Consider the following 27,495-nt stretch of genomic DNA (forward strand, 5'->3'; position numbering starts at 1 on the left):
AATTAAATATCTTATTTGATGATTGAAAGCACAAATAATTATTTCAAGAGTGCTTTAGATCTGTGATGCTTAGGAGGTTGACAAATTCTTAATTGATTTCTTGAATTTATGTTTTGTCACAGAAACATGTTTACCTAAGAAATCAACTTTTGTAAGTGCAAATTTTAGCCACTTCAAGAAGTCAAGGGGTATGACTTTGTTGCACTTATGAATAGATATGGATGCATGACCCTATTGTGTCAAGTATAACAAGAATATGTAATTTATCTTATATGTAGAATATCTTCAAGACTTCATTATGTATTATGTTGGTTCAATCGTTTCGACATCAATAAAATACGAATTCCTGAAATGTGTATTCTACTAAGTGAAAGTTCAAGTCTATGTACACTTTCATTTATGTGTAAGATTGCAATTATTAAATTGATGTTTGTGTTAAGTAATTATACAATACTCTCAAATGGTGGAGAATTATTGGAATTTAAGAGTATTAGAGACAACTTTCATATTCATGAAGAGTTACGATTATTTATAAAGAGTTACAATTATTTATGAAGAGTTACAATCATTTATGAATAAATGTAACTAATCAGAATCTGGTATCTCTTGGATTTGAAAGATGCCTGATCAACATCTATATAAAGGGATCCTGTGCTTTATTGAAATGAGAGACTTTAAAGACTTTTTCTCTATATTCAGTCATTCACTTAACACACAAATCAATTCCTGAGAATCACATTCTTGTTTAACGTTAATACTAAGAGTGAGTATCATCGTTGTGTTTCTTCTTTGTACCTCAAAAGCGGATTTCGTGATTCCCTTCACTCTTATAAGGGATGAAATATTGCTTTTATGAAAGTGTGTACTCATGCCTAGAAGAATATATCAAGTCTACATTGTTGTTCATCTTGTTTCCCTAAGTCATTGGAAAATTGTTCCAACACTACCAGCTAAGGTAGAAAAAAATTACAACCCATAGAAGTTGTTGAGAAACCAAGTGTGAGTCCAAGTCCCACATTTGGTAGAAAGGAGCAAGTGGAGTAGCATATAAAGGTGTAGACCCATTGATCCATTTCCTTAAGGTTTTGGATAGAGAGTGGTGTCAATCCCTTATGTGGTTGGGCTCAGATCTCATTAATGTTGTATCTCCCTAGTAAACCTCCTCATTTATAGACCTAACAAGTGGTATTATAGGTAGGTTATATTCAGATGAGTACAATAGTCCTTGTATCGAAAGCCTTCCTAGCAAAGGGTTCCAAGTAAGTGTGTCCCGTTAAGATGAATAATGATACGAAAAGGGGTACTCAAATGCTTTCGTTGGATAGGGAGTGTATCAATGTGGAAGGGACTTACCCTTGAAAGAGAGAATTGTTGAGAATCCAAGTGTGACTCCAAGTCCTACATTAGGTAGAGTGGAGTAGCATATAAAGGTGAAGACCCCTTAACCCATTGGCTTAAGGTTTTTGGTAGAGAATGGTGTCAACCCTTATACGGTTAGGCTCAAGTCTCATTAATGTTGTATCTCCCTAGTGAACACCCTCCTTTATTGACCCAACAGAAGTGCATGTGTAATACTCATCGAGGTAGCACATAATTACAACCCACAATTGTACATGTTCACTAACCGCCAAGGTAGGATAAAATTTTAACCCATAGGTTGTATAAAAGTGCCTTACACCTCGAGGTAGCGTTTAGATATCGGCAAGCGTACCAAATCGTATCAAGTAATAAATTGGTAAGACCGAATATCATATCCCAAGAGACTCTTGTGACGCTAAACACTTGTATAATTACTTAACTAATTTAGACTAAAGAATAATTCCATTTAATGTGATTTGGGTGCAATAAAAATAAACATAGTTCACAAGTTGAAAATTGAACTTTTTGGGGTTAAAACACTTGGAAATGGAATGATTAAAGATGATATGGAATGGAAATGTTGGAGAATGATTTTACCTACTACACTCTCATGCAAATGCACATTGCTACTTCTTCATTTAATTGCTCATGTCAACCTACTAAGTTACTCAAACTCAATCCCTTGGTAGAGAGAGCCTAGACTTACTCATTAAACTTCAATCCCTTGGAAACCTAACAAGTTCATCTGCATTCAGAAATGAGGTTTAAGAAAACTAAAGGTCCAAGTTTTATCCCTAGATACAATTTCCTTTAGGTGTTTAGTCTAGTTCAAGGTTCACACTATATTTCCCAAAATTAAGCAAATAAAAGAATCATGTTATGGTTGATCAAGTCACAACAAGCTTTAAGCAAAGGAAATAAACATTAACAATCAATAAAAGAAGCTTAATTAAATTCATTCAAAACAAGTGCATTTACAAAAGAGTTTCATAGTTACATCATTTCCCAACAAACTGAACTTAACTCTCCATTGCCATGGAGAGCTTGATCTTACAATGGAGAGCTTAAGCTTACAATGGAACTTAACTCTCCATTGTGCTAGAATTAAACAGGGAATTGTGCTTAAATGTCCGGTATTTTCCCTTTTTCGCTAATAATGCTTAATTTGACCGGAAATTCTAATTTTAATTAATTTGAATATTCTGAGCTAATTAATTGCATTTTTAATTGCAGGGAAAATTTTGGAGATACAATTTGGAGAATTGGGAAGGAGACAAAATAATTCAAGACTTTCCCATAAATGTTTTAGAATTAGTTGTATTTTAATTTAGAAGTTTAGTTTTCTTTTGGACAAGCTTGTGCACATTGGGCCAAATTTTGGCAAAAACATGTTGAGCCCAAATAGGAAACATGACATGGCACCTAGGGTTTTTCAAAGAAGGTGGACCCCACCTCATTTAGAAGACCACACGGTCATTTGAGAGGGCAGCCGTCATTCTCACCAGAGAGAATTTTTTGCTGGAACGATTCTTGGCTTTTCTGAAAAAATGTTCTTGGAGGATGAGTTTGGATATTCACGTTGGTTTCATGATGAATGAAAGTTAAATTTTCCATTTTTATTTTGTACAAGGGGGCTGCAACATTTTTTAAAGGAATGGATGCTGAGAGAAGTTGTCGGTGATTTTCAATTTAGATGAAGAATGGTGGTTGATTTTAGAACTTTTGCATTTATATATATATATATATATATATATATATATATATATATATATATATATATATATATATATATATATATCTTCCAAAAGCTTGTTGCATTTAAATACATTCCAGATTTTTTGCATTTAATGTTTTTTTATCCCGGAAAAGTAACGTCCTGGTGATGGATTTTGAGGAGCATGGTTATTGTCTTTGATGATGCACACAGCTGCATTCAATTTCTTTTTCCTAGGAGCCGCCACTTGGTTTTTATTCTGCTTTGCTGGAACATTTTCTGATTTCAGAGAAAGGTGTTGGACGGTCACTGCCACCAACTCCTAGCTCATTCTTTTGCTTTTAAAATATTGCTTGAACGTGATATGGAATGAGAAGCAGTTGAATCATCATTGCACACAACACACGAAAGTGTCACGGCTTGATTGGATGGTGCAGCATCATGTTGATTTCAATTACTTTTAGAAAGTGGATGCTAATACATTGAAGAAGTGGTGCAGCGGAAATTTTCATTTGCTTGATAATGAGGCACATGGTGATGAATTAGAGAAAAAGCACATTTGGGAAGTAGCTCACGGTCATGGGTCATGAGCAGGAGGTGTCATGTCCTAAGGAAAGCATGTTTCATTTAAAATATATTCCAGCATTTTTTTTTTTACTTTGAATGATTTTGATTCAAGGGTATGGTCACGGCTTAAAACAAGATGATTTAAAATGGAGATTCATATTTTAATTTTGGATGAGCACGGTTAATCATTTTCGGAAAAGTGAATTTGTTCTTCTTAGTTTCCAGAATTTCGTTTAATTCTCGCAATATGCATTTCACTTATCAGTTCTTCCATTTTAGTAGCTATAATTTTATTTTGATATTTATTTGTTGCAATGTTCGGTTTATTATTTTTGTTTACTTTATTGTTGTATGTTCTATTTGATTGTGTTAATTTAATTGTCATGTTAGCCTAAATTAATTGAGTTGGTCATGAGCGATATTATAATGTTCCCTTGTGATTTCTGGACTGTAATTGTGTTTGTCACTCGGGCTTGGTTAATATGAAATTTGTATTTGCACTTGCAATTGGGTATACACTTAGTTGCCCAGTTGGTGTTGAGTCTTCTCTTAGTTGATGAAACTGCATGGTATAAATTAGATTTGATGTTAAGATTGCGTTCACTTAGTTCGCTTTTATGAAAACATGATTAGCCTTCACTTAGTTGGTTAATTGTGTTAGATTAGAGGTTCGAGTCGTTGCTTTATTTTGTTGATCTGTGATTGGAAGCATTGTAATCAAGTTAATGACCAATCGTTCCCATTCTGATTGTGAGACCGTTTTTACATCTGTGTTTGCTTTTTTGTTTGCGTCAGTGTTTTGATTTGATTCATCTATAGTCACAAAACCTTTCACAACCCCCCCCCCACTTCGTGTTAGACCTGATTCTGAACCGCAGTTGGTCCTTGAGAGACGACCTAGGAGTCACTTCCTAGTCTATACTGCATTCTTTTATGCACATTAAATTTTGCATGGGGTGCGACACTCATCAAGCCACCAAGAAGATGGCACCTTCGTTGCATTGTAGCTTTAAATAGGTCTAGGGTACACATCAGCAAGTGTCGCGCCCACCCCCCCGGCCGCTTCTAAGGTGCCCAGGCGCGAGAGTTGTGCAAAGAATTGCATGAAGATTGATGTTCATCCCCCTTCCTAGGGCACCCAGGCACGAGATTTGTGAACCAAATAGGGCTCAGCCCCCTTTTTGGGGCTTGTAGGCGTGAGAACTATGAGGCCAAAGAAGCTCAGTGCCCCTAGTGGGGCGAGCAGGCATGGAAATGTCTTTGTGCGCCTTCTAATCAATTGCTTTTGCAGCTTTTCCTGGGTTCCAACTCTTGATGGTTTTTATGCTCTTTCAATGCACACAATTTGCCTACAAAAATTGAGGGAATTAGTGATGAAAACCTCTAAGTGTAACCTAAACTAAACTTATTCACAAAGTTAGATAAAAGAGAGGATTAAGCAGGTTTCAAGCTTCAAGAGAGTTTATTTGGTATAAAAATGCACCATAGATAATGTTAAGAATTACCATTATCAGATAGCACAAAATTACAACCCACAAAATTAAATGTTCATTACTCGTTATGGCGTAGCACAAAATTATAACCCATTAGGGTACATGTTCACTACCCGTCGAAGTAAAATAGAATTTCAACCCACAAAGGTACACGTTCGTTACTCACTAAGGTAGTAAAACCATAACCCAAAAGGGGTACATTGTACTACCAGCTGATGTAGCACAAAATTATGACCCATGGAGGTAGAGTTGTCATTTTAATTTAGAACCCCAAGGCCAGTCCTGGACCCTCTTTAAGATAGACCACATTTTCTTGGCCCACATTTCAGGGGGGTTTCCAAAGCCCTTAGGCCCAAAAACCCTATGAAAGGGGTTAACAATATTAGGTTAGGGTCGGGCCAGCCCCTTGACCCTATATAATAAATTTTTCGCACTACAGCATTCTCACAAACTCGTTTTTTTTTTTGTACCATTTCCTCCACATCTCTCAGAAACTTTCTTCCCAAATCATTTTCTTCCAAGCAAAAACCTACTTGAATATCTAAAATCCCAAATTCAGATGCAGAGAACACTCCCCCCACCGATCTCAACCTCTTGAACAACCATGACCAATCATTGCCTTTTACAATCAAGCAATCACTCTAAAAGACCTCAACTTCTAAAAAACACATCCACCAATAGATAAATGCAAATTTTTTACATTTTTGTTTGCTTTTATAAATGAACACCTAAACCAATATATTTTATATTTTAGTATTTTTTTTCGTAAGAGTTTAAGGCACTTAGTTACTATCTATAATGACGTCGTTCTATTTGAGTTACCTACAGTCAAAATATGTATTTAACTTTAAAAATCCGTATGTAAAGTAATGTTACATACAGATTATATATAGACAAAAATCCTTATGTAAAATGGTCATAGGTAATGTTACATACAGATTTTTTTATATGTAATTACAAATGGATATTACATATGGATTTATTCGTATGTAATATATGTATGTAATTATATACGAAAAAATGTGTATGTAATTACGTTCGGATTGTTTCGTATGTAACTTGCTTTGCAGATTTGATTAAATTGATTTTGTTTTTGTAGTTGTATGATTAAAATCTTGAACATTAAAATTTCTTATAAAATTTTAAATAATACAATAATAAAAATTTAAAGAATGTATAATATATAATTGTGCTTAAAACTAGAGTTGTCAAAACGGGCCACCCAATCCGACCCGACCTACTACGGGTTGGTCACTTAGTAAGCCAACCCAACCCGACTAATTTATTAGCGAGCCAGAAAAATTTGAACCCAGCCCGACCCACCATGAGTTGGTGGGTAAACGGGTTGGCTCACTGGCTCACTTAATTACAATTTTTTTAAATAAAAAAATTACAAATTTTCTATATTGGTTAAATATGTCTTTTGGTCCTCATATTTGTACCCAATTCTCAACTGAGTCCTCATATTTTTTTTTTGTCCTTATTGAGTCCAAATACTTGTTAAATTGAAGCAATTAAACCATCTCCGTTAATTTTGAACTAATGTCATTTGTAAATGTGATTACGTGGATATAAACATTAATAAGTCATTTATATTCATTCAATTATGTGGCAATTAAACGTTCTTCTTCCTTTCCTTCGTTAATCCGTTAAGGCCTTGAGTACAATGAAACCATGAAAACTATTTCTGCTTTTAATCCACTCCAAAAACCATTCCCTCTGCTTTCAAGCTCCTCACCAGAGAAACACAACAGAAAAAGGAAAACACCAGAACCACCCCATTAGAACCTCCACCCTAACTCACGCATCACACCATCATCATCTTCAACCTGCACTGCCCAAAGCCACAGAAACAAAATCCAATCACAAAGAACAAAGACCAATTTCCAGCACCCAACACACACTTATCATTCCCAATCTCAATACACAAAACATCAAACAATAGAAGAAACTGATCAATAAGTGGCATTCAAAAATGAGAAGAGGGGAAAATGGATTTAGTTCCCCAACACCGGCGACGGTGCTGCTGGAGGCGCCTGGAGTTTGAGTGAAAAGAAAGAACAGAGAGGGAAGAGAACGACGTTGGTGGCGCCGGTGGGGAAGCGTCTTCGGCAAGGACAGCGGCGAACGGTGGAGTTGGCGACGGCTTGGGCTGCAGCTCCGGTGACGCTTGGAGTCGCTGACGGCGCCATAGCCTGCGGCGACTGGTGCATTCTCGAACAGGGGGAGTTCCTCCCTCGCGCGCGGAGAAGAAGATGAACGATGGTGGTCAGGCGCCACCAACGGTGGCTCTTCCGGCGTAGGCACTGGCGACGCAGTGGATGGCGTCTCGCGGTGGCCGTTCGGTTTGAGGCTGAGGCAGAGTGAGTGCGTGAAGTGGCGGAGGTGATTTCCCCTAGGGTTTTGCTCAGAGGAAGAGACCTATGTCTCTTAGATGCTGAACGCAGAAATGTTGAAATGAGAGGGAGAGCTTGAGGACCCCTAATTTTCTGTTGTAGAGTCTTGGGCCTAAGCCCTTATGCCATCTTCATGGAATTTCCTCCAATCCACGCTTTCTTGGTACAATCTTCAAGTACAGTGGCGGTGTTGTTGGCCTTCTTTGGGAAGCGTAGGAGAACCCTGGTGGTGGAGGGAAGAAAGATCACGGGAGAGATTTTTGAGAAATGAAAAGCTGACTGGTGAAGACTCCAGAAAAAAAAGAAATTTACGTGGAATTAAATTTAATACACGTCAACTTAAATAAATCACAACTCAACATTTACAAACGGCGTTAGTTCAAAATTAACGGAGAGGGTTTAATTGCTTCAATTTAACAAGTATTTGGACTCAATTGGGACAAAAAAAAATATGAGGACCCAGTTGAGAATTGAGTACAAATATGAGGACCAAAAGATATATTTAACCTTCTATATTCAAATCTAAACAAATTTCACTCCCAAATTTCACTTTCAACATGGGTGTTTAATTAAATTTTAAAATAGGGAACTTAAATAATTTCACTTCCACCATGTATGCAGCATAACTCTAGAGAAATTTTATGACACCAAAATTGTTAGTACTACCCAAAGAAACAAAGAGAGAATCAATGATACCTTTGAGTTGGGGTTTCATTATGTGAAGATTACCTCAGAGCTTTTGGTTTGGAGATGGACTCGAGGTCGCTTGACGAGGATTTCCATCAAGAAAGAGGGTGAAAGTCATTAGGGTTTTCGAAAGTACAACTATAATGGTGCGAGTGAAGCACAACATTAAGGTTTTGAACTTTTCTAGAAGAGGCACGAGAGGGAAAAATTTGGAGTAAGAGACAACTAAAATTTAATTTTAATTTTTGATAATAAATTATTTTAAAATTCGTATGTAAAATCGGTTGGTAAATTTTGTTTTTACTTACCTATAGATTTTACATACGAAAAAATCGATAGATAAAAATCCCTATGTAAAATTCATATGTATAACTCATTTCTAAAAATCCATATGTAATATCTATATAACATACGGATCAAAATCTGTATATAAATATCGATAAATAAATTGTATTTTTCTTGTAGTGGAAATAGTTAGGAATTCATTTTTTTGCTCTCATGTTGTTGCTTCGTACTCATAAGAGAGCATATAAGTGTGATTTATATTTACTTTTATTTGCTTAGAAAGATATTTTTCAGTCAATGGGTGTTCCATTGGTTAAAAATGCTTTAGAGGGTTACAACACTTCAATTCTATGCATATGGCTAGGTACTACTTCAATTCTCACATTGGTTAAAAAAGTTTTATCTGTCAATTTGTCAAATTAAAATGAGAGAATTCATCACTTGTGGTTTTACAAACCACATAATCTGGTTACTTTCTTATTCTTTACGAAAGTGAATTTAGCATATTTACCATTACAACCATTCGAGTGAGTTTTTAATAATTGGTTTAGTACAAACCACTTGTTTCACCGGTTTGTTTTAATCTTCTTTGAGTATATTAAGGAAATTAATTTAAGGTATTAAAACATGGTTTAGTTTTTTTATTGTGGATTTTTTCACTTAAATTTAAATATAGAAACTTGAAGAATATATGGCTTATATGATGAATAATATTTGGCTAGCAATATTTTATGACTAATAAAAGCCTTTGATGATCCTTAGGTTGGGCTTTGTGATTGATTTTCTTTCAAAGGCAACTCTAGTGGGTTTTATAACTAGTTCTATAGGTTTTTTTGGCTCCAACACATGTGAACTAAGACTAAGTCCTATTATATGGATTTATTTGAAAGGTTTACACGGAGATAGTTAGAGCTAAGTCCTATTATATGAATTTATTTGAAAGGTCTATACGGAGATACATGTGCACTATCTATCGAGGTAACACAAAATTACAACTTAAAGCGTTACATGTGCATTACCTATTGAGGGAGGATAAAACTATAACCTATGGGGATACAAAGGCACTACCCATCAAGGTAGCACAATCACATAATTATATATGCATTAAGGTAACACAAAATTACTAACTACGGAGGTACATGGGAATTACTCGCCAAGATAGCACAAATTACAATCTAGAAATGTATAACTGGTGTACTATCCAACTCTTGGAAATTCCACATCGACTAGAGATAAGATCAATTTATAATATATAAGTGGGGTGCAAACCTCACCTTACAAGCCAGTTTTGTAGGATTGAATTAGGCCTAAAACTCATTTCTAATATCAACAAGGTAGCATAGTGCATTACTTATCACGATAGCACAATAATTAGTGCACTATGAACCAATGTAGCAAAATAATTAATGTATTACTCACTGAAATAGCACAATCCACCAATGTAACACAATAACTAATATATTACCCATCGAGATAAGGTTTAGTTAGCACAAAATGCACAAAAATATATGTACACTACCTCCAGAGATAGCAACAAAATTAAAATCCACAAATGTACAAGTGGTGCACTTGAAAACCCTTGAAAAGAAATGCATCCACTGAGAAGATTAAAGTAACTTACATTTAAAGATGCACGCAGAAAAGTCTGAAATTAATTAAGAAACTTTAATACTTTTCACAAGTTAATTAATTAACTAGTTAGAAGAACAAGTTAACTTGAGTAATTAAACATACTACTTGGTTTTTGTCTTGCTTGGAGATGGCGTGCACTATTAGACTTTATTAATTACTATATTGAATTAAAGATCATTCTCAATAAACATGTTCTTTCACAATATATTTGTGTCGAAAATATATGTTGTAATTTATTTGATTTGGAAGATTCTAAATTTTCGTTTGTCAATGCGTTAGCAATTTGCCTGCACAGTTGATAAAGCTTTAAAGTTCCATTTTTTTTATTGGTCAGCTTTTCCAACATGCACAAGCACAAGAGAGCAGCAGTGTTGATGTCACATAGTATCACATAACAGTTTTTTGCATTTAACTTTATTTTATTTTATTTTATTTTTAAATAAAATAATATTTTTTTTCTTCAAAATGAAATAAAATTAATAATTAAACTTAATTACAACTTATATATAGTTGCTAAATGATTTTTTTAGAATTTATATATCAAATTACTCAAACCAAATATTTAAATTAATTTTAGTTTTTACATTTTTAATTTCAATAAAAAAAAAACCCCTAAGTTAGACATATAATTCTTTAAAAATATGAAAAGTCTAAATGTAGAATGACACTTGTAAATTTTAAATTTTTATATTTGTCACATTAAATTTATAAATAGCTAACAAAGATGTAATATATATTATGTTAAAAATTTATTTATCACATTAAATTTATAAATTTAATAAGCTAGCAAAGAAAAATATAATTTTTAATTTATTTTAAATATTAAAATTTTAAAATTGCAAGTTTACATTCTTAATATTTTAACAAAGTTATAAGTTTAAAATAGATATATTTTCAAATTAACTTCAACATTTAGTAATAGTTATTTGATTAATAAATTTTAAAAAAAATAATATGTATATCTTAGTTTTAATTAAGCTTAATTACTAATTTGATCTTATTTTAAAATAATAAAAAAAATTAAATTGAAAAAATTATGACTCAATTGATAAAAATTTTAAATAAAGATTAAATGAAACAAAGATGTGTGTCATGTTACATTAATACTGAATCGACATATGATATTTATGTGGCATTTTTACACGTAACACAATAATGACCTTGCAAGTGATAAAAAAAAATGCAAAAAAAAATAAAATAAAAATATTACTAACTAAAACTTGTCATGTATAGATATCGTTAATGTCAATTTAATAAAATGACTTAGATACTTTTACTAATACAAGAACTTTTTGAAGCAAATAAAAAACAAAAATTAGAGACCAAATTGAATATTTTAAAGAAATGTGAGGCTCCAATAACAAGTTTAGCCTCCATTAAAATATATGTAAAATATGTATTTAGTATTGGTTTTATACGTAACCAAATTTGGACAACTTTTTTCTTAAATTTTCTCACATTAATTAGGATTTTATTTTAGATGTCTTTTATTTTTATTTTTATTTATTAAGTTTCAATCCAATATAAATATGGTCTTAAAATTATTATTATTAAATAACTATAGTAATTAAATATTACTAACTCTCTTACTCTGTTTTCATATTAAAAAAATTTAAACCAAAATATGATCATAAATAAAATTTGGATAATTTTTTTAATATTTTCTCTAATATTATCTCTTAAATGTTCTAATATTAATTAGGATTTTATTTTAGATGTCTTCTATTTTTATTTATGATACTAAATTTCAGTCCAATATAAATATAGTCTGAATATTATTATTATTTAATAACTATTCTAATTAAATACCACTAACTCTCTTTACTTTGTTATTCATATTAAAAAATGTTAAACCAAAATATGATCACTTAAAACTATTACATGATCTATTTTAAAACATATCTATTTTTTAAAAAGTGTAATATATGATCATTGACGATTTAAAGAGTAGGCATTAATAATTAAATTTATGATTAATTTATTTTTCGTATTTTCTTATAAAATAAATCATTTTATTTTAATACGTTTTTATTAGGATCTCGATGGTTGATTTTATGATAGGTGGCAATATATAAGTAGATGAGAGAATTCCTAAGCATGTTTATGAAGACTAAAACATAAAAAGAGTCACGTATAAAATATTATATAATAGTCAGTCAACAAGAGAGTTTTAATCTTTTGAATAAGAAAAAGTGAATATGAAATAGTGTTTTTGGACTTTATAGAATTTCTGAACCTTATGATTTATATATAAAAACAAATATCCAGATAATATCAAATAATATTAATAAAATAACGTGTTGCATATAAAATAATAACCATAATAATAATAATAATAATAATAATAATATTAATATTATGATACTTTACTTATATATTATGTGTTATTAAGAATTTTATGATACATTCAAACTATCAATATTTGATCACATATATTGTTAATATAGAAATATTTGTTCAAAAAATATATTTTTAAATATCTTTTAACCACTTTAGGTTAATAAAACTAAGTAGATCTTATTCCAGAGCATCACTTTATATATTTGTTGGACTGGTATATACACAAACAAAAAAAAATAAAGTACTTAGAGTTTATTCGAAGAAATGCATATACCTATTTTCATTAACCAAACCCAATAGGATCTGGAGGAGATTAAAGTAACTTACATTTAAAGATGCACGCAAAAAAGTCTGAAATTAATTAAGAAACTTTAATACTTCACTTGCGTCACTTTTTGCAAGTTAATTAACTAGTTAGAAGAAAAAGTTAACTTTGAGTAATTAAACCTACTACTTGGTTTTTCTCTTGTTATTCTTCGGCTTGAGCAATTAAAACATATTAATTGTCTTACTATGTATATTTATGTGCCTTTGTTTTGGAAGATTCTATGTTTTGGTTTGCTAATGCATTAGAGATTTGCCTGCACGCTTGATAAAGATTTCAATGTTCCATTTTGTATTGGTCAGCTTTTCCATTATGCCAAATTACTCAAACAATTTGTCCATAACAGCACAACAAGGCTATAATTTCTTATTACCTACAAGAAAGAGGTGTAACGAGATTTCAGTTGGAAACTGAAAAACTAATTTTTAAGTCAACGTTAACATGCCTATATAAACACCACAAACAATCCTCAATACCACTCCACAGCACACTTCCTTCATCAACAAACAAGAATGATTGCAAAAAATCAATTCTATCATATTTCACTGACATTGCTTTTCTGCATGGGATTCTGTGGTTTCCAAGTCACATGTCGCACCCTCCAAGATGTCTCCGTCTATGACAGGCATGAACAGTGGATGACTGGTCATGGCATAGTGTACAAGGACCCTCAGGAAAGGGAAAAGCGTTTCAGAATATTCAAGAAAAATGTGAATTACATCGAAGCCTCCAACAATGCTGCAAATAAACCTTATCTTCTAGGCATTAACCAATTTGCAGACCTCACCAACGAGGAGTTCATAGCACGCAGAAATAGGTTCAAGAGGCACATGTTTTCCTCAATCATAAGGTCAACCACTTTCAAGTATGAAAATGTGACTGCAATTCCTTCTGCAGTGGACTGGAGGCAAAAGGGTGCAGTTACACCCGTGAAGAACCAAGGTCAATGTGGTAAGCAAATGCTTCATTCCTCATTCACATGTCCAAGTCAAATTATAAACTCAATCGTTATCTAACTATTATTTACCTTGTAGGTTGTTGTTGGGCGTTTTCCGCGGTTGCAGCAACTGAAGGAATTCAAGCAATCACTACTGGGAAACTGATCTCTTTATCTGAACAAGAACTTGTTGATTGTGACACAAAAGGTGTGGACCAGGGTTGTGAAGGTGGTTATATGGATGATGCCTTCAAATTCATCATTAAAAATCATGGACTCAACACCGAAGCCAATTACCCCTACGAGGGTGTTGATGGAAACTGCAATGCAAAGGCAGAAGCCATCGATGCTGCAACTATTACTGGCTACGAAGATGTCCCTGTTAACAATGAGAAAGCCCTTCAGAAAGCGGTTGCCAATCAACCAGTTTCTGTAGCCATTGATTCCAGTGGCTTTGACATTCAATTTTACATGAGTGGTGTCTTCACTGGTTCTTGTGGAACTGAATTGGATCACGGTGTGACTGCTGTGGGATATGGTGTTAGTGATGATGGGAGCAAGTATTGGTTAGTTAAGAACTCATGGGGAACAGAGTGGGGTGAAGAAGGTTACATTAGGATGCAAAGAGATGTGGCTACTCAAGAAGGACTATGTGGCATAGCTATGACGGCATCTTATCCTACTGCATAATTATAAAATTTGTACATTATTTCTAAACTGTGTTCTTTTGTGTATAACAGTGTATTCTCTTACTATTAGGACATATCACCAAACGATGAAATGAAAATTTTGTCTTATGATTAAATGTTCCGGGTGTGAGATTAAGGTCAATGATCCGAGATTAAGGTCAATGGTACAGTATCATATGTGTATCATATGTGTTGATAGTAGTCTGAATGCTTGTCTTTACGTTACCAATTGTTCTTGTCATTCGTATGTTATGCTTGGAGGTTACCTACAAAAGATACTTTGATGTCAAAGTCAATAAAGATTTGACAGCTCAAAGTATTAAGTGTGTATTAAATACAATTACTTACCTCTTTATCTCAAACCTATCTTTATAGATTTCGGAATTGACTTTTAATTAGTGACTGTCTAATTACGGCTCAACTAATAATAATCATACTTTGTCTTAAATTGATCAATGTTAGAGGAAATGTATCTCCGTAGGCTAATTGTTTGGCCTGTTGATTGTAACTGTTTAACTGCACACTCGTGAGAGTAGTTTATGGTCATGTTTGTTGCATGGTTGACCGTCTGGACCGTTCAGTCCACAATTGACCGAAAAATCATACGATACAATTCCTCTAAGTCTGAGTCTATCGTGATATGTGAAGGGGTTTCTGATGGAAGGTCGTCTTAGCTGTGTTCGGGGTTCTATGAAATTTGTGTACCTCGTTTGACCAGTAACTACTCGTTATGGTTCATGTGGATATGACTGCTATAAGAAAAGTTATAGCCGTTGAGATAGAGACATATGGCACATTGATCTTCATGCGCTCCAAAAACTGAAGAGTCGCACGTAGTGGATCGTCAGGTCTGGCCTAATCCAATAGCTGAGGTGGCCCGTTAGTATATCCTTTTTGGCTATAAACAGTGGTGGGCCTCAACGTCATTTTCATCATTGCTCTCAATCTTTCTCCAATAACCAAACGTCCATATCTCTTTGCTTTCAGGTTATAATGTTAACCGTATATGTGTCTTCATCTAATGAGTTTGAGGGAAGGAAAGGTTAAGGGTATGCAAATGACACTTCTTCTTCATCATCGGTGTCATCTTCAGTTGGATCCTCTATCCTAGGATCAACTGAGTGAGATGCAGAGTAAGGTGACGAGGCAACCACTAAAAATAGGAATAAGATTGTGTCTCGCGGTGGTGAGGAGGTCATTGTGGCAATAGAAGTTGATGCAACGAAGGAGTGGAATGGTTCGGTTCAGCCTTTGTCAGTCGTTCCAAGTTATGATTGGACAACTCATGAATTTGGGGAGTATGTATCTTGCTTCAAAACAGAACGCGACCTCCAATGGCTCGTTGAGTAAACTGCATTGGTGGAGTTTGTGGAAAACATTATGTTCTTCAAACTCACTGTTTGTAAAAGGGATGAGCAGGTTTTCCATAGGAAGGGTGGCCTCTGAGGATGTCTTTTATATATATTCTTATGATAGCATACGCCTTAGCCATGGTCAAGCATATATAAGAAGAGTTGAAGGCATCCATTAAGATGGTATAAACTCAACCTTTTGGATCATCTTTGGAGCCATCATGGAGCTTAGCTTTGAGTAGTATAAGTTTCTTTAGGCCATGTATTTTGGCCAAGTAGTGTAGGTTTCTTTAGGCCATGTATTTCGGCCAAGTAGGTAGGTTTGTTTAAGACTTGTATTAAGGTCTAATTAGTATAGGGTTTTTTCTTAAACTAGACATCTAAATCATGTGGAAAGTATGTGTCATGCTTCCACTAGAAAGGATTTAGCTTTAGTGGTGGCCACATGACACTCTAGGAACGGAGAGGATTGTTCTTTATGAGTGCCACATGTCTTCCCCTCATTGGAGAGGATTTATGAACACTTGTCCACTCCTTAGAAGGTCTTATTTTTGGCCAATGAGTGCAAATGTAGGAGATCATGCTTTTAGGAGTTTTAGGAGACACCTTTGCCTATATATAGAGGTGTTTCCTCTCTTGTAATCATCTTTGAGGTTGAGTAATGTTATGTTGTCCATTTTTTGCCATACTTCTCATCTTATATCAAGACTAGAGCAACCTATGAGGCCCATCTAGTCACCTTCCTCTTAGAGTTGGCCTAACCTCTCTTAGAGTCACCAAACACCACACCACCACCATAAATCATCACAAAACCATGAGCTTAGCTCCCTTGTCCATCAAAGCTTCTGCACCCACCATCCATTCACCCACTTCCATTACATTTTTATCTTTGGCTCAACCGTACCAAGGAGGTTTCTATCATTTGGTATCAGAGCTTAGGTTCTTTAAGAGCTAAGTCTTTTGGTCCTTATCAGATATAATTCCACAACAATCTATATTTGATTTTGATTTAAATGTTGAACATGATCTTCCTCTCTAGGACTGACTTATGAATAAACCTTTCGGTCGAGAGCAATATTTTAATTTACTTAAAATAATTGTTTATATTATATAAGTTCTTTCATTTATTGAAAGTTAGGTTTCTTCCATCTAGAGTTGTTTCATAGGCTATAACAAAGACAATCAAGAAACAATTTGTTCATCTTTGACCGTCATAGGAAGCAATACCTGAAAAAGACAAGGATCCTTTTTAGCAATGTTTTAAGGTAACGTGTTCTAACTTATTATGCATTTCAATTAAGATGTTAACTATTATTTCTTACAATATGTGTTGATAATGCTTTAATTGTCTTACTGTTATAGATAATAGTTTAATGGAGACCAGAGCATGAAGATCAAATTAAGAAAAAATTTCAACACCAAGTGTGGAAAAATTTGTTAGAACATTAGAATTCTCTAAACCATCGTAACAAATGTGTTACAACAAAATAAAATAGGGCTTCTCAAATGGTCCTACACATAGCTGGCTCCATTACCAATCATGTGTAGGGATGGGTTCAACACTTACACATACACATAAGTCTCCACACTGATAAGATATTGTCCGCTTTGGGTCAAGCCCTCACGGATTTGCTTTTGGTACCACTCTAAAAGGCCTCTTATCAATGGAGGTATCTTATCTGTATATAAACTCATGTCCATCTCTTATTTTTTCTGATGTGGGACTTTGTTTGTACCCAACATCCTCTCCTCAAACAAAGGACCACCTCCCCTACAACGAAAGTCTTCTTTTTTATCCTCGAGTACACCATGGTCAACACTTCTCTCTCACAATCCATTGTCAAACACTGAGTATCTCTTGCTCTTCCACCTCTCATGATTCACTTCCAGGCTATCGGCCACTAGCCCATCTTCCAGGGCTTCACCCGATCATGGAGGGACATACCCGTCTGAGCCCGATCACCAAACCTGAACCATGCGCTCTGATACCATTTGTTAGGAGGGGTTCAACACTCACACATACACATAAGTCTCCACACTGATAAGATATTGTCCGCTTTGGGCCAAGCCCTCACGGATTTGCTTTTGGTATCACTCCAAAAGGCTTCTTATCAATGGAGGTATCTTATGTGTATATAAACCCATGTCCATCTCTTATTTTTTTCTAATGTGGGACTTTGTTTGTACCTAACATCTTGAACATGCCCTTCGTATGGTATACACATTAATTGTTTCTATTATTCACATTTAATCTACATTTTTAAAGTGTTGCATCAAATCAAATTTATCACAACATATTTTGTTGCAGACACGTGAGTTGGCACAATTTGTGTTTCTTGATGATGCATTTCAACGAAGACATATATGCAAGGATACTGGCTAGTTTGTGGATAACAAATCTAGGAAGACACATGTAAGTCGTTTTTAGTGTTGATATTATTTACCTTTAAACTTATATATATACCACATGATAATATTTATTCATTTTTTACTAACATGAAGAATTTGAGACTAGGCTTTCCCAAGTCAGATATGAAGTTTCTTATGTGGTGTTGATGGAACACAAGAGCATAACTCTCTTGATCTTAGATAGGACAATATTATCAGTACTAAATGTTAGGTTAAGATTGTTGGAGGGAAAAAGAAAGACCTTATGGTGTTAGCCAACTTGTTGCAAAATATATAGGTCCAAAAAATGATAGCCTCAGCCAATTACCAATTTCCTACTCTTCCTATTGAGGACCTCAACTAGCTTAGGCAACAACTTTCACGAAGTTTGGAGGAAAATGAGCAATTGAGCATCAAGTTTCAATCCTTCCAATCACTAGTTATGTAATATCTCCTTGTTGATGCTCATACTCGTCTTCAACAACCACAACCAAACACTAACCAACAAAACTCCCAAATCTCTCAACTTGAATCACACTCTCAACAACAAAATATCTAAGGATGAAAATTTAAATGAAGCACACAATCTTCTCATGATTATGAAGATCATTAGAGTATCTTATATGTAAAACTTAAACAAAGCTCTTAACATACTTGTGTTTATGCTACATATAATTGGTATAATGTTTATGTATTCATATGGTGGCTTGTTCTATTATATAGATTATTTAATAGATATTATTCTCTTAAATATATTTGATAAGTGGTGTGCTTTTTATTGATAATGTGGTTTGTATTTGGAATTGTATTGTGTTGAATTGGTTATGAAGTTTTTTTGTCATCTCTGACATATGTTAGAATCTTAAAAGAACAATTTTCAGTACTGACAGTTTTTTGACAAAAATATTCATTGATAAGTACCACAATCTCAATGCATTTGCCAACAATGAACTTACGACAAATTTTTTTCGTTGCTAATCCTTTAGTAGTACCTCCTTATAGATGGATTTATGTCTGTACTAAAGAATTATGGTCATCATTTATCACTATTTTTTTATAGTGGTATTGAATCTTGAATTGTTTTATTGGACAGAAAAATGAAACAAGTGAAAATATTCGTCCTCCTCCACAAAAGAGAGAAGTACCTTACCCACAATAGCAATAGGTATTTCATGTTTTAGTATTCTGATTTATGTTTTTTATATTAATTAGAAAATTTAGCTACAAATTCTTTAATCGGTGACAAAATTTTATCTATGATAATAAATTAATGGATAAAACCAAATTTATTAACAAATTTTATTGAAAAAAAAAAGTCATCGCTAAAATTTGTCAATAAAAAAAAATTTGAATTACTAAAAGAAATATTCATCAACACATATTTATCATTAAAATTCATTGATAAATTATTTTGGTAATCTAAAATTATTATTATTAATGATATTTTTCGCCTGAGATTAAATCATTTTGTGGTGAAATCTATAAGTAAATTCATCCATAACAGGATATTTTAAAATCATTTGTTTAGATATATCAATAACCTAGAATCTTAATTACTGATGAATTTTTTTTGATAAATCTATAACTAATTAATGTCTTATTTGAGTCATCTGATTAACCAACAAACTAAAATTATCACTTAACATTTCACATTTACTCCCATTTATTATTTTTTTTTTCTACTAACATTTATAGGATATTACTTAATATCCTATTTCAAAGTTATCTCTAAATCCATATCAAATACATAAGGTGTTAAAATTATCTCTAAATTCTTATGAAGGGCTTAAGGGATTTCTAACAATACCATTTCTAAGGGAACGATTTTCCTCTTATTTCATTGGAGAATTAATGGAATTTTTACCCGAAAATCCTACATTTAGAACCAACAAATACAAGTTAGGATTTGTCGTGGGTTACCATGGAGGCATACCACACCTTTTGACGGGTGTACCATTTTGATACCTTTGAATCAGTGTTACTGTCCCAAATACATTATTAAAGGTTAAATATATTTTTAGTCGCTATATTTTAGAGCGATTTTGGTTTTAGTTCTTCGTTCAAATTAAGGTACAATTTAGTCATTCAACTTTAGAAAACTCTGGTTTTAGTTCTTTTTACTAAATTCTTTTAACTTTATTTGTTGTTTCAAACGCGTTTCTCAGTTAACATTAAAACAAAGATATGTCAAACAGTGTAAACAATCCAAATGCTATAATGAAACGTACTTAAAACAGCAAATAAAGTTAAAAAAATTTGGTAAAAAAGACTAAAGCTAGAGTTTTCTAAAGTTGAAGAACTAAATTGTACCTTAGTTTAAAAGAGGGACTAAAACCAAAATCAACATTGACGTTTATACAATACTTTTTTTCTCACAAAAAGGAATGTAGAGAGCTGCCAAAGAACCAAAAATTGTTATACAGCTGGAGATTTATCAGAACATTTCTCCAGGATCTCAAAAATCTCTCACAACCTTTTAGTTGAGAAAGACAACATAAATGCATTCACAAAACTTACTTCAAGTTCTGTTAAGAAAAAGTTAAAAATCGTAACTAAAAGTACTTAAACAGCTAATGTGATAGGAGCCATTCACCAATGAGAGACAGGGCATATGGTGGGAATAACTGTAACACGTTATACGAATCCACCCTCTGTTTCTATGATAAAGAAGTTCTGATGTTGAAACTCATTCAAGATTGTAAGCATCGGAGACATCATTTATGCAACTGCCATGCACTATTGCTAAGAGATAAGAAGAGAATCAACATTGAACACATGATCACATTATGACGCACTACGAACAAATTAGTCTTTCTTTTTCATAGATCCACAATATAGGACTTGTTTATGTATTACAACACATGCTATGTCTCTCCTTTGCTCCTGTGACAGCTATCTCATATCCATCCTTCACCAATAATTTTAGTAACCAATTAATGAATATCCTTTTATCTATATATATACTGATGGCCTAAACATTTTGGACTAACACAAATCATTCACATCCCAAAGCATTGTAAATTCAAGAGCTTATTCTCAAACCGTTCTGTTCTCATATCAATACAACAATGGTTTTTCGTTTACCTGGAATCAGAAAGACAATATCTGTAGGAAATCAAGCATCTTCAAAAGCAGTTGATGCACAAAAGGGCTATCTTGCTGTGTACGTGGGAGAGAAAATGAAGCGATTTGTGATCCCTGTATCATACTTGAACAAACCTTCCTTCCAAGACTTGTTAAGTAAAGCTGAGGAAGAGTTTGGATATGATCATCCAATGGGTGGCCTCACAATTCCTTGCAGTGAAGATGTCTTCCAACATATAACTTCTTGCTTCAATGGACAATAAATGTCATTACTTTAGGGGTCTAACGTAGATTAGTAGAGACATTTTTGTACAATAGGCGTCTTCTTAACTTGTAAAGATCTCCCTTTTGTGAGAAAGAATGATATTTTTGTGCAAAGAAAGTGAACTCAACTATTCAAGTAGCTACTCAGTATTTTTAGTTTACCAATTTCGGTGTTCACTTCTTTCTGCATGAACAAGGTTAAGTCCAGCTCTAAAACTAAACTTTGTTCTGTGAAATTTGAAAGCAGGAATAGATCACATGATTTCTAGAACGGTAGAATGGAAAGGTTTTCACTGGGACCAAAGAGGAAACAAATTTAATTGGGAAGTTTAGATTATTAAGAAAATATACGTTGCAAAGCAAAATTTTAAGAAGCTAGGGCCTTAACAAAAGAGGTTGGTTATCTGCTCAAATGGGTGTGGTTGCAACATAAAATTAGACTTATCCTCAAGGTTTATTTTTTGCTTCAAACTTGGCCTAGTATGAAACAGTAGCTTTAGTTCATACCACCAGGAATGGTATGGATCATTATCTATAACAATGTCGGAATATGTCAAAGAACGAGGTTCTTTTCAATAATCTACTGAGGGACTAAGGATCACATGGTGTTGTCTCACAGGTCTCTCTCAAGGATTAGGAAGTTCACTGCTAGTTCATATTCACCTTTTGAGTTTCTGGCCAACAAATTACGCACCTGAGAATTTGTTGTTTTTTCATGCATTGTGATCGATATAACTTATCCAGTGGTGGACACACGCTTCTCCAAATAATTATGATGACAGTTGTATAGATATAAAATGTACCAATAATATCAGTGACAGATAGTGTTGATGAGTAAATCTTAAGCAGACCAGATTGACAGCTCTGAATAAATGTTTGGAGGTAAGAAGAGAACCAATGTTCATGATAAACTTTGGTCCACATTGTTTATGTACGGAAATTCTAACTCACACTACCCCACTTCATAATCTTCAACATGATCAACTTTCAATATTTTTTCACATATCCTTCTTTTTAAATGAGGAGACATTTTGGCCTTCACTAGAGAAAGAGGGACACTGTTATCTTAACTACTATCACATGGTACGCTGATTCATGAGACAATACCATATTCCCTTGTCTCTCAGTTGGTCCCATTACTCTGTTGCCACCTTCACCAATAATTCTTCAAGGCAATGGCTTTGCTACATATCTTTTGTCTATAAATATTCAGGCATTCAAGAACTTAGAATCAACACAAGCCATTCACATCCTGTAAACCCTTCAAAACTCAAAAAGCTTACTCTCAAGACTTCTCTCAAACCAACACAACAATGGGTTTTCGTCTACCTGGCATCAGAAAGGCACTATATGCAGCAAATCAAGCATCTTCAAAAGCGATGGATGCCCCAAAGGGCTATCTCGCAGTCTATGTCGGGGAGAAAATGAAGCGATTTGTGATCCCGGTATCATACTTGAACCAACCTCTATTCCAGGACTTATTGAGTCAAGCTGAGGAAGAATTTGGATATTACCATTCAATGGGTGGTCTCACAATTCCTTGCAACGAAGATGTCTTCCAACGCATAACTTCTGGCTTGAATTCAAAATAAATCGCACAACGTGATATACTTTGTGCATTAGCCGTCGAATTCATATTTTATAGACTGAGTCCAACGTGATTAATTCATTTTGTACAACGTTCTGTAAAGAGTTATACATTCTTTATTAGGAAAATTAGTTTTCTCTCCAAGGATGCCTTTTGTTTGTACTATATATATAACTGTGATATACTTTTCATTAGTAATTGACTGATAACATTTTGGTTACAATGTTGGTGGAAAGGATACAACGATATGCACGACCTATAACAGGAATGAGTTCTTAAAAGGATACATAGAATTGTACATATTATAACAGGGTCCAACTATTTTGATTATGCAGTAGGGTAAGAAGCTTGCATAGCTATGCCACATAGTCCTTCTTGAGCAGCCACACCTCTTTGCATCCTAATGTAGCCTTCTTCACCCCACTCTGTTCCCCATGAGTTCTTTACAAGCCAATACTCAGTTCCATCATCACTAACGCCATATCCAACAGCTGTGACACCGTGATCTAATTCAGTTCCACATGACCCAGTGAACACACCACTCTCGTAAAGTTGAAAGTCATAGCCGCTTGCATCGATGGCTACAGACACAGGTTGATTGGCCACAGCCTTCTGCAGTGCCTTCTCATTGTTGGCAGGGACATCCTCGTACCCAGTAATGGTAGCAGCATGTTTCACTGCTGCATTCGCATTGCATTGTCCGTCAACACCCTGATAAGGGTAATTGGCTTCGGTGTTGAGCCCGTGATTTTGGATGACGAATTTGAAAGCATCATCCATAAGGCCACCTTCACAACCCTGGTCCACACCCTTTATGTCACAATCAACAAGTTCTTGTTCCGACAAAGAGATCAATTTTCCAGCAGTGAGTGCATGAATTCCTTCGGTTGCGGCGACAGCAGAAAAGGCCCAACAACATCCTACATAATGCAAGGTAAATTATTAGTTAGATACTACACATGTTTTGAATTTCATGTGGTAAATAAATAATGAAGCACTTACCACATTGGCCTTGGTCCTTGACTGGTGTAACTGCACCTTTTTGCCTCCAATCGACTGAGGATGGCACTGCAGTCATATTTTCGTACTTAAACGAGGTTGTCCTTGTGATAGAGGAACACATGTGACCCTTGAACCTATTTCTTGTTGCTATGAACTCCTCATTGGTGAGGTCTGCAAATTGATTAACACCAAGCTTGTAAGGTTTATTGCCAGCATTGTTGAAGGCTTCAACGTAGTTTACATTTTCTTGGAATATTTTCAAACGTTTCTCTCTCTCCTGAGGATTCTTATAAACTTTGCCGTAACGAATCATCCATTCCTCATGCCTCTCATGCATGGAGGCATCTTGGAGAGTGCGTGATGTGACTTGAAAAGCCCAGAATGCCATGCAGAAAAGCAATGTCAAAGAGATGTGATAGCATTGTGTTTTGGTAGCCATGGTAGCTTGTGTATTGTTACAAGTGTTTGATGTTTGATGTTGGTGAGTGAAATATGTAAAAGATGCTATATTTATACTAAATTATCTTTGAATCCTAAATTAACCTTCTGTGTTTTCAATTCAAATGGGAAAGCACATTTCCATAATATACCAATGAAATAGTTTTGCAAAGATGCCTTCTTTGTGGGTATTGTAAAAGTTTAGAACTATAAAAACGAAGGTTTGAAAATTGTTTTGTTTTATGTGCATGCATATGTATTGCTATAGCAGTATGCTTCCTTCCATCCTTCCAAATTCAATATAATATAATATAGTATAGAAAATTGTTGTTGTTTCTTAGTTTTAGTTCTTCCACGTATGAAAACAAATATCAATAAGTTTAGTCTGTGCATATGCCTTTTGGAGCCGTTTCTTACTGTTAGAAATTTTCTTATAGCAGTTTTATAATGATACAGAATTTTAATACTGATAAACCATCAACTACCATATATGTTTATTTTAATTTTTTTAAAGTTATCTTTTGTATGGATGGATTGGATATCCATTTAGGAAAACAATGGATTTGGTTAGATTTTTATGAAATGAGGTTAATTATATTTGCTAACTAATTTTTTTCTAAATTAAAGTGGATCAGTGGACATTTTTAAAATCAATTCATTATGATCTAAAATAAAATTTATATAATTCATTTGTTTCTTAATTTATACTAAGTTTAACATAGTTAAACGTTAAAACCAAAAACAACACAGTTTATATTTTTAAGAAACTAAAATGAGAAAAGAAATTGAAGACTGTACTAAAATCAATATACTTAGAGAGACTAACACGAGAATATTACAATTGTGAGTCTCTTTGATGATCGCAATTGAAAGGAGAATTTAAAACATTGTTAAAAGGAAAATGTATCTTTAATAATTTTTTTGATAATTTTTTTATAACTGTTTATATAGCAGTTTGTGATTAGTTCGTTTCAAATATTAAAACTAATAAAACAGTAATACATAATGTGATTCAAAAAAATTATTAAAAAAAATTATTAAAATGTAATAAAAAAGTGGACAGTAATATAACTAATGGGTTAATGAGTCAAAATTAACTTAGGTCCGATTATTAGTGTTTACTTTATTAAGAAAATCTTTTTTTAGTCGGGAAAACCTAGATGGTATGAAAACTCTCTGAATTAAACCTATTACTTGTTTGGTTTGTTTTCATGTTATGCTCATGATCATCACGTAGTTATTTGTGTTCTATTTATTATCGACTAAATATATTATTATATCATTCTATATTTATTTGATTTGGAAAAGTGCAACTTTTATATGGTTATGGAAGTTAATAAAGTTTTCATACTTCCAATTTTATAATTCTAAACTTTCCCAATACGCACATTATCTTTGACAAGCACTTTGGCACCATTTATACGTTACGCTTGACAAGTAATTTGTCCACACTAGCAAGGGTCTCATTCAGAAAAATCTCAGCTACATAGATTTAAGTTGGAAACTAAAACAAACTAATTTAGAATTCAACGCTAACTTGCCTATATAAACAGCAAAAACAATCCTGAATACCACACCACAACACATCTTTCAAACATTTCACTGTTATTCCAATTGTCTGTCACACTACAGGAGCCACCATGGTTGCAAAAACTCAGTTCTATCATATTTCACTGGCATTGCTTTTCTGCATGGGATTCTTGGCTTTTCAAGTCTCATGTCGCACTCTCCAAGATGCCACCATGTATGAGAGGCATGAGGAATGGATGGCTCGTTATGGCAAATGGTATAAGGACCCTCAAGAAAAGGAAAAGCGTTTCAGGATCTTTAAGGAAAATGTGAATTACATTGAAGCCTTCAACAGTGCTGCCAATAAACCTTATAAGTTAGCCATCAATCAATTTGCAGACCTCACCAACGAGGAGTTCATAGCTCCAAGAAATAGATTCAAGGGGCACATGTGTTCCTCAATCATAAGGTCAACCACTTTTAAGTATGAAAATGTGACTGCAGTACCATCCACTGTAGACTGGAGGCAAAAGGGTGCAGTGACACCCGTCAAGGACCAAGACCAGTGTGGTACGTGCTTCATTACTCATTCACATTCCTGTGTAAAATTAAATTGCTTGATGATCTAACTATTAATAATTTACCTTGTGTAGGATGCTGCTGGGCTTTTTCTGCTGTTGCAGCAACTGAAGGAATTCACAAACTAAGTACTGGAAAATTGATCTCTTTGTCGGAACAAGAACTTGTTGATTGTGACATAAAGGGGGAGGACCAAGGTTGTGCGGGTGGTCTTATGGATGATGCTTTCACATTCATCATTCAAAATCATGGACTCAACACCGAAGCCAATTACCCCTATAAGGGTGTTGATGGAAAATGCAATGCGAATGCAGCCAACCATGCTGCTACCATTACTGGGTACGAGGATGTCCCAGCAAACAATGAGAAGGCACTGCAAAAGGCTGTGGCCAATCAACCAGTTTCTGTAGCCATTGATGCCAGTGGCTCTGACTTTCAATTTTACAAGAGCGGTGTCTTCACTGGTTCTTGTGGAACTGAATTGGATCACGGTGTGACTGCTGTGGGATATGGTGTTAGTGATGATGGGAGCAAGTATTGGTTAGTTAAGAACTCATGGGGAACAGAGTGGGGTGAAGAAGGTTACATTAGGATGCAAAGAGGTGTGGCTGCTCAAGAAGGACTATGTGGCATAGCTATGATGGCATCTTATCCTACTGCATAATTGTAAAATTTGTACACTAGTATTTCTATTTCTAAACTGTGTTATGTTGTGTGTAACAGTGTATTTCTCATGAATCATTGTATTGGGACATATCATTAATGGTGAAATGAAAAATTTGTCTTGTGACTAAACATGTTATGATGGTTCATAGTTTATACTTTGCAATTGATCAGCTCCTACTGTATCCCAAGTTATGGGTCCAC

The 27,495-nt window shown here is 34.0% G+C and overlaps 4 protein-coding genes across 4 annotated transcripts; 3 read left to right on the plus strand and 1 right to left on the minus strand.

Moving 5' to 3' along the window:
• Positions 1–13,150: 13,150 nt before the first annotated feature.
• On the plus strand, positions 13,151–14,425 carry LOC106780625 (senescence-specific cysteine protease SAG39). The gene is made up of 2 exons (XM_014668918.2): positions 13,151–13,749; positions 13,833–14,425. Exons 1-2 carry the CDS (start codon positions 13,311–13,313, stop codon positions 14,423–14,425), a joined length of 1,032 nt encoding a protein of 343 aa, XP_014524404.1. The 5' UTR covers positions 13,151–13,310.
• A 6,741-nt stretch (positions 14,426–21,166) lies between these two features.
• Positions 21,167–22,090, plus strand: LOC106780630 (auxin-induced protein 15A-like). Its single transcript, XM_014668925.2, has one exon. The coding sequence runs from the start codon at positions 21,233–21,235 to the stop codon at positions 21,509–21,511; it is 279 nt and encodes a 92-aa protein (XP_014524411.1). The 5' UTR covers positions 21,167–21,232; the 3' UTR covers positions 21,512–22,090.
• Positions 22,091–23,109: 1,019 nt separating this feature from the next.
• On the minus strand, positions 23,110–24,582 carry LOC106780616 (senescence-specific cysteine protease SAG39-like). The gene is made up of 2 exons (XM_014668911.2): positions 24,103–24,582; positions 23,110–24,020 (listed from the first exon to the last, which is right to left on the minus strand). Exons 1-2 carry the CDS (start codon positions 24,539–24,541, stop codon positions 23,428–23,430), a joined length of 1,032 nt encoding a protein of 343 aa, XP_014524397.1. The 5' UTR covers positions 24,542–24,582; the 3' UTR covers positions 23,110–23,427.
• A 1,494-nt stretch (positions 24,583–26,076) lies between these two features.
• On the plus strand, positions 26,077–27,362 carry LOC106780639 (senescence-specific cysteine protease SAG39). The gene is made up of 2 exons (XM_014668935.2): positions 26,077–26,619; positions 26,703–27,362. Exons 1-2 carry the CDS (start codon positions 26,181–26,183, stop codon positions 27,290–27,292), a joined length of 1,029 nt encoding a protein of 342 aa, XP_014524421.1. The 5' UTR covers positions 26,077–26,180; the 3' UTR covers positions 27,293–27,362.
• Positions 27,363–27,495: the final 133 nt, after the last annotated feature.

This window comes from Vigna radiata, unplaced genomic scaffold (assembly GCF_000741045.1).
Source record: "Vigna radiata var. radiata cultivar VC1973A unplaced genomic scaffold, Vradiata_ver6 scaffold_149, whole genome shotgun sequence".
NCBI lineage: Eukaryota > Viridiplantae > Streptophyta > Magnoliopsida > Fabales > Fabaceae > Vigna > Vigna radiata.

What these genes read in the sequence shown, in the direction of transcription:
- LOC106780639 (XM_014668935.2), top strand. Translation starts at nt 26,181, where the DNA reads ATGGTTGCAAAAACTCAGTTCTATCATATTTCACTGGCATTGCTTTTC. An exon ending in CAAGGACCAAGACCAGTGTG is followed by an intron (nt 26,620 to 26,702) that starts GTACGTGCTTCA and finishes TACCTTGTGTAG; the next exon opens with GATGCTGCTGGGCTTTTTCT.
- LOC106780630 (XM_014668925.2), top strand. Translation starts at nt 21,233, where the DNA reads ATGGTTTTTCGTTTACCTGGAATCAGAAAGACAATATCTGTAGGAAAT.
- LOC106780616 (XM_014668911.2), bottom strand. Translation starts at nt 24,541, where the DNA reads ATGGCTACCAAAACACAATGCTATCACATCTCTTTGACATTGCTTTTC. An exon ending in CAAGGACCAAGGCCAATGTG is followed by an intron (nt 24,021 to 24,102) that starts GTAAGTGCTTCA and finishes TGCATTATGTAG; the next exon opens with GATGTTGTTGGGCCTTTTCT.
- LOC106780625 (XM_014668918.2), top strand. Translation starts at nt 13,311, where the DNA reads ATGATTGCAAAAAATCAATTCTATCATATTTCACTGACATTGCTTTTC. An exon ending in GAAGAACCAAGGTCAATGTG is followed by an intron (nt 13,750 to 13,832) that starts GTAAGCAAATGC and finishes TTTACCTTGTAG; the next exon opens with GTTGTTGTTGGGCGTTTTCC.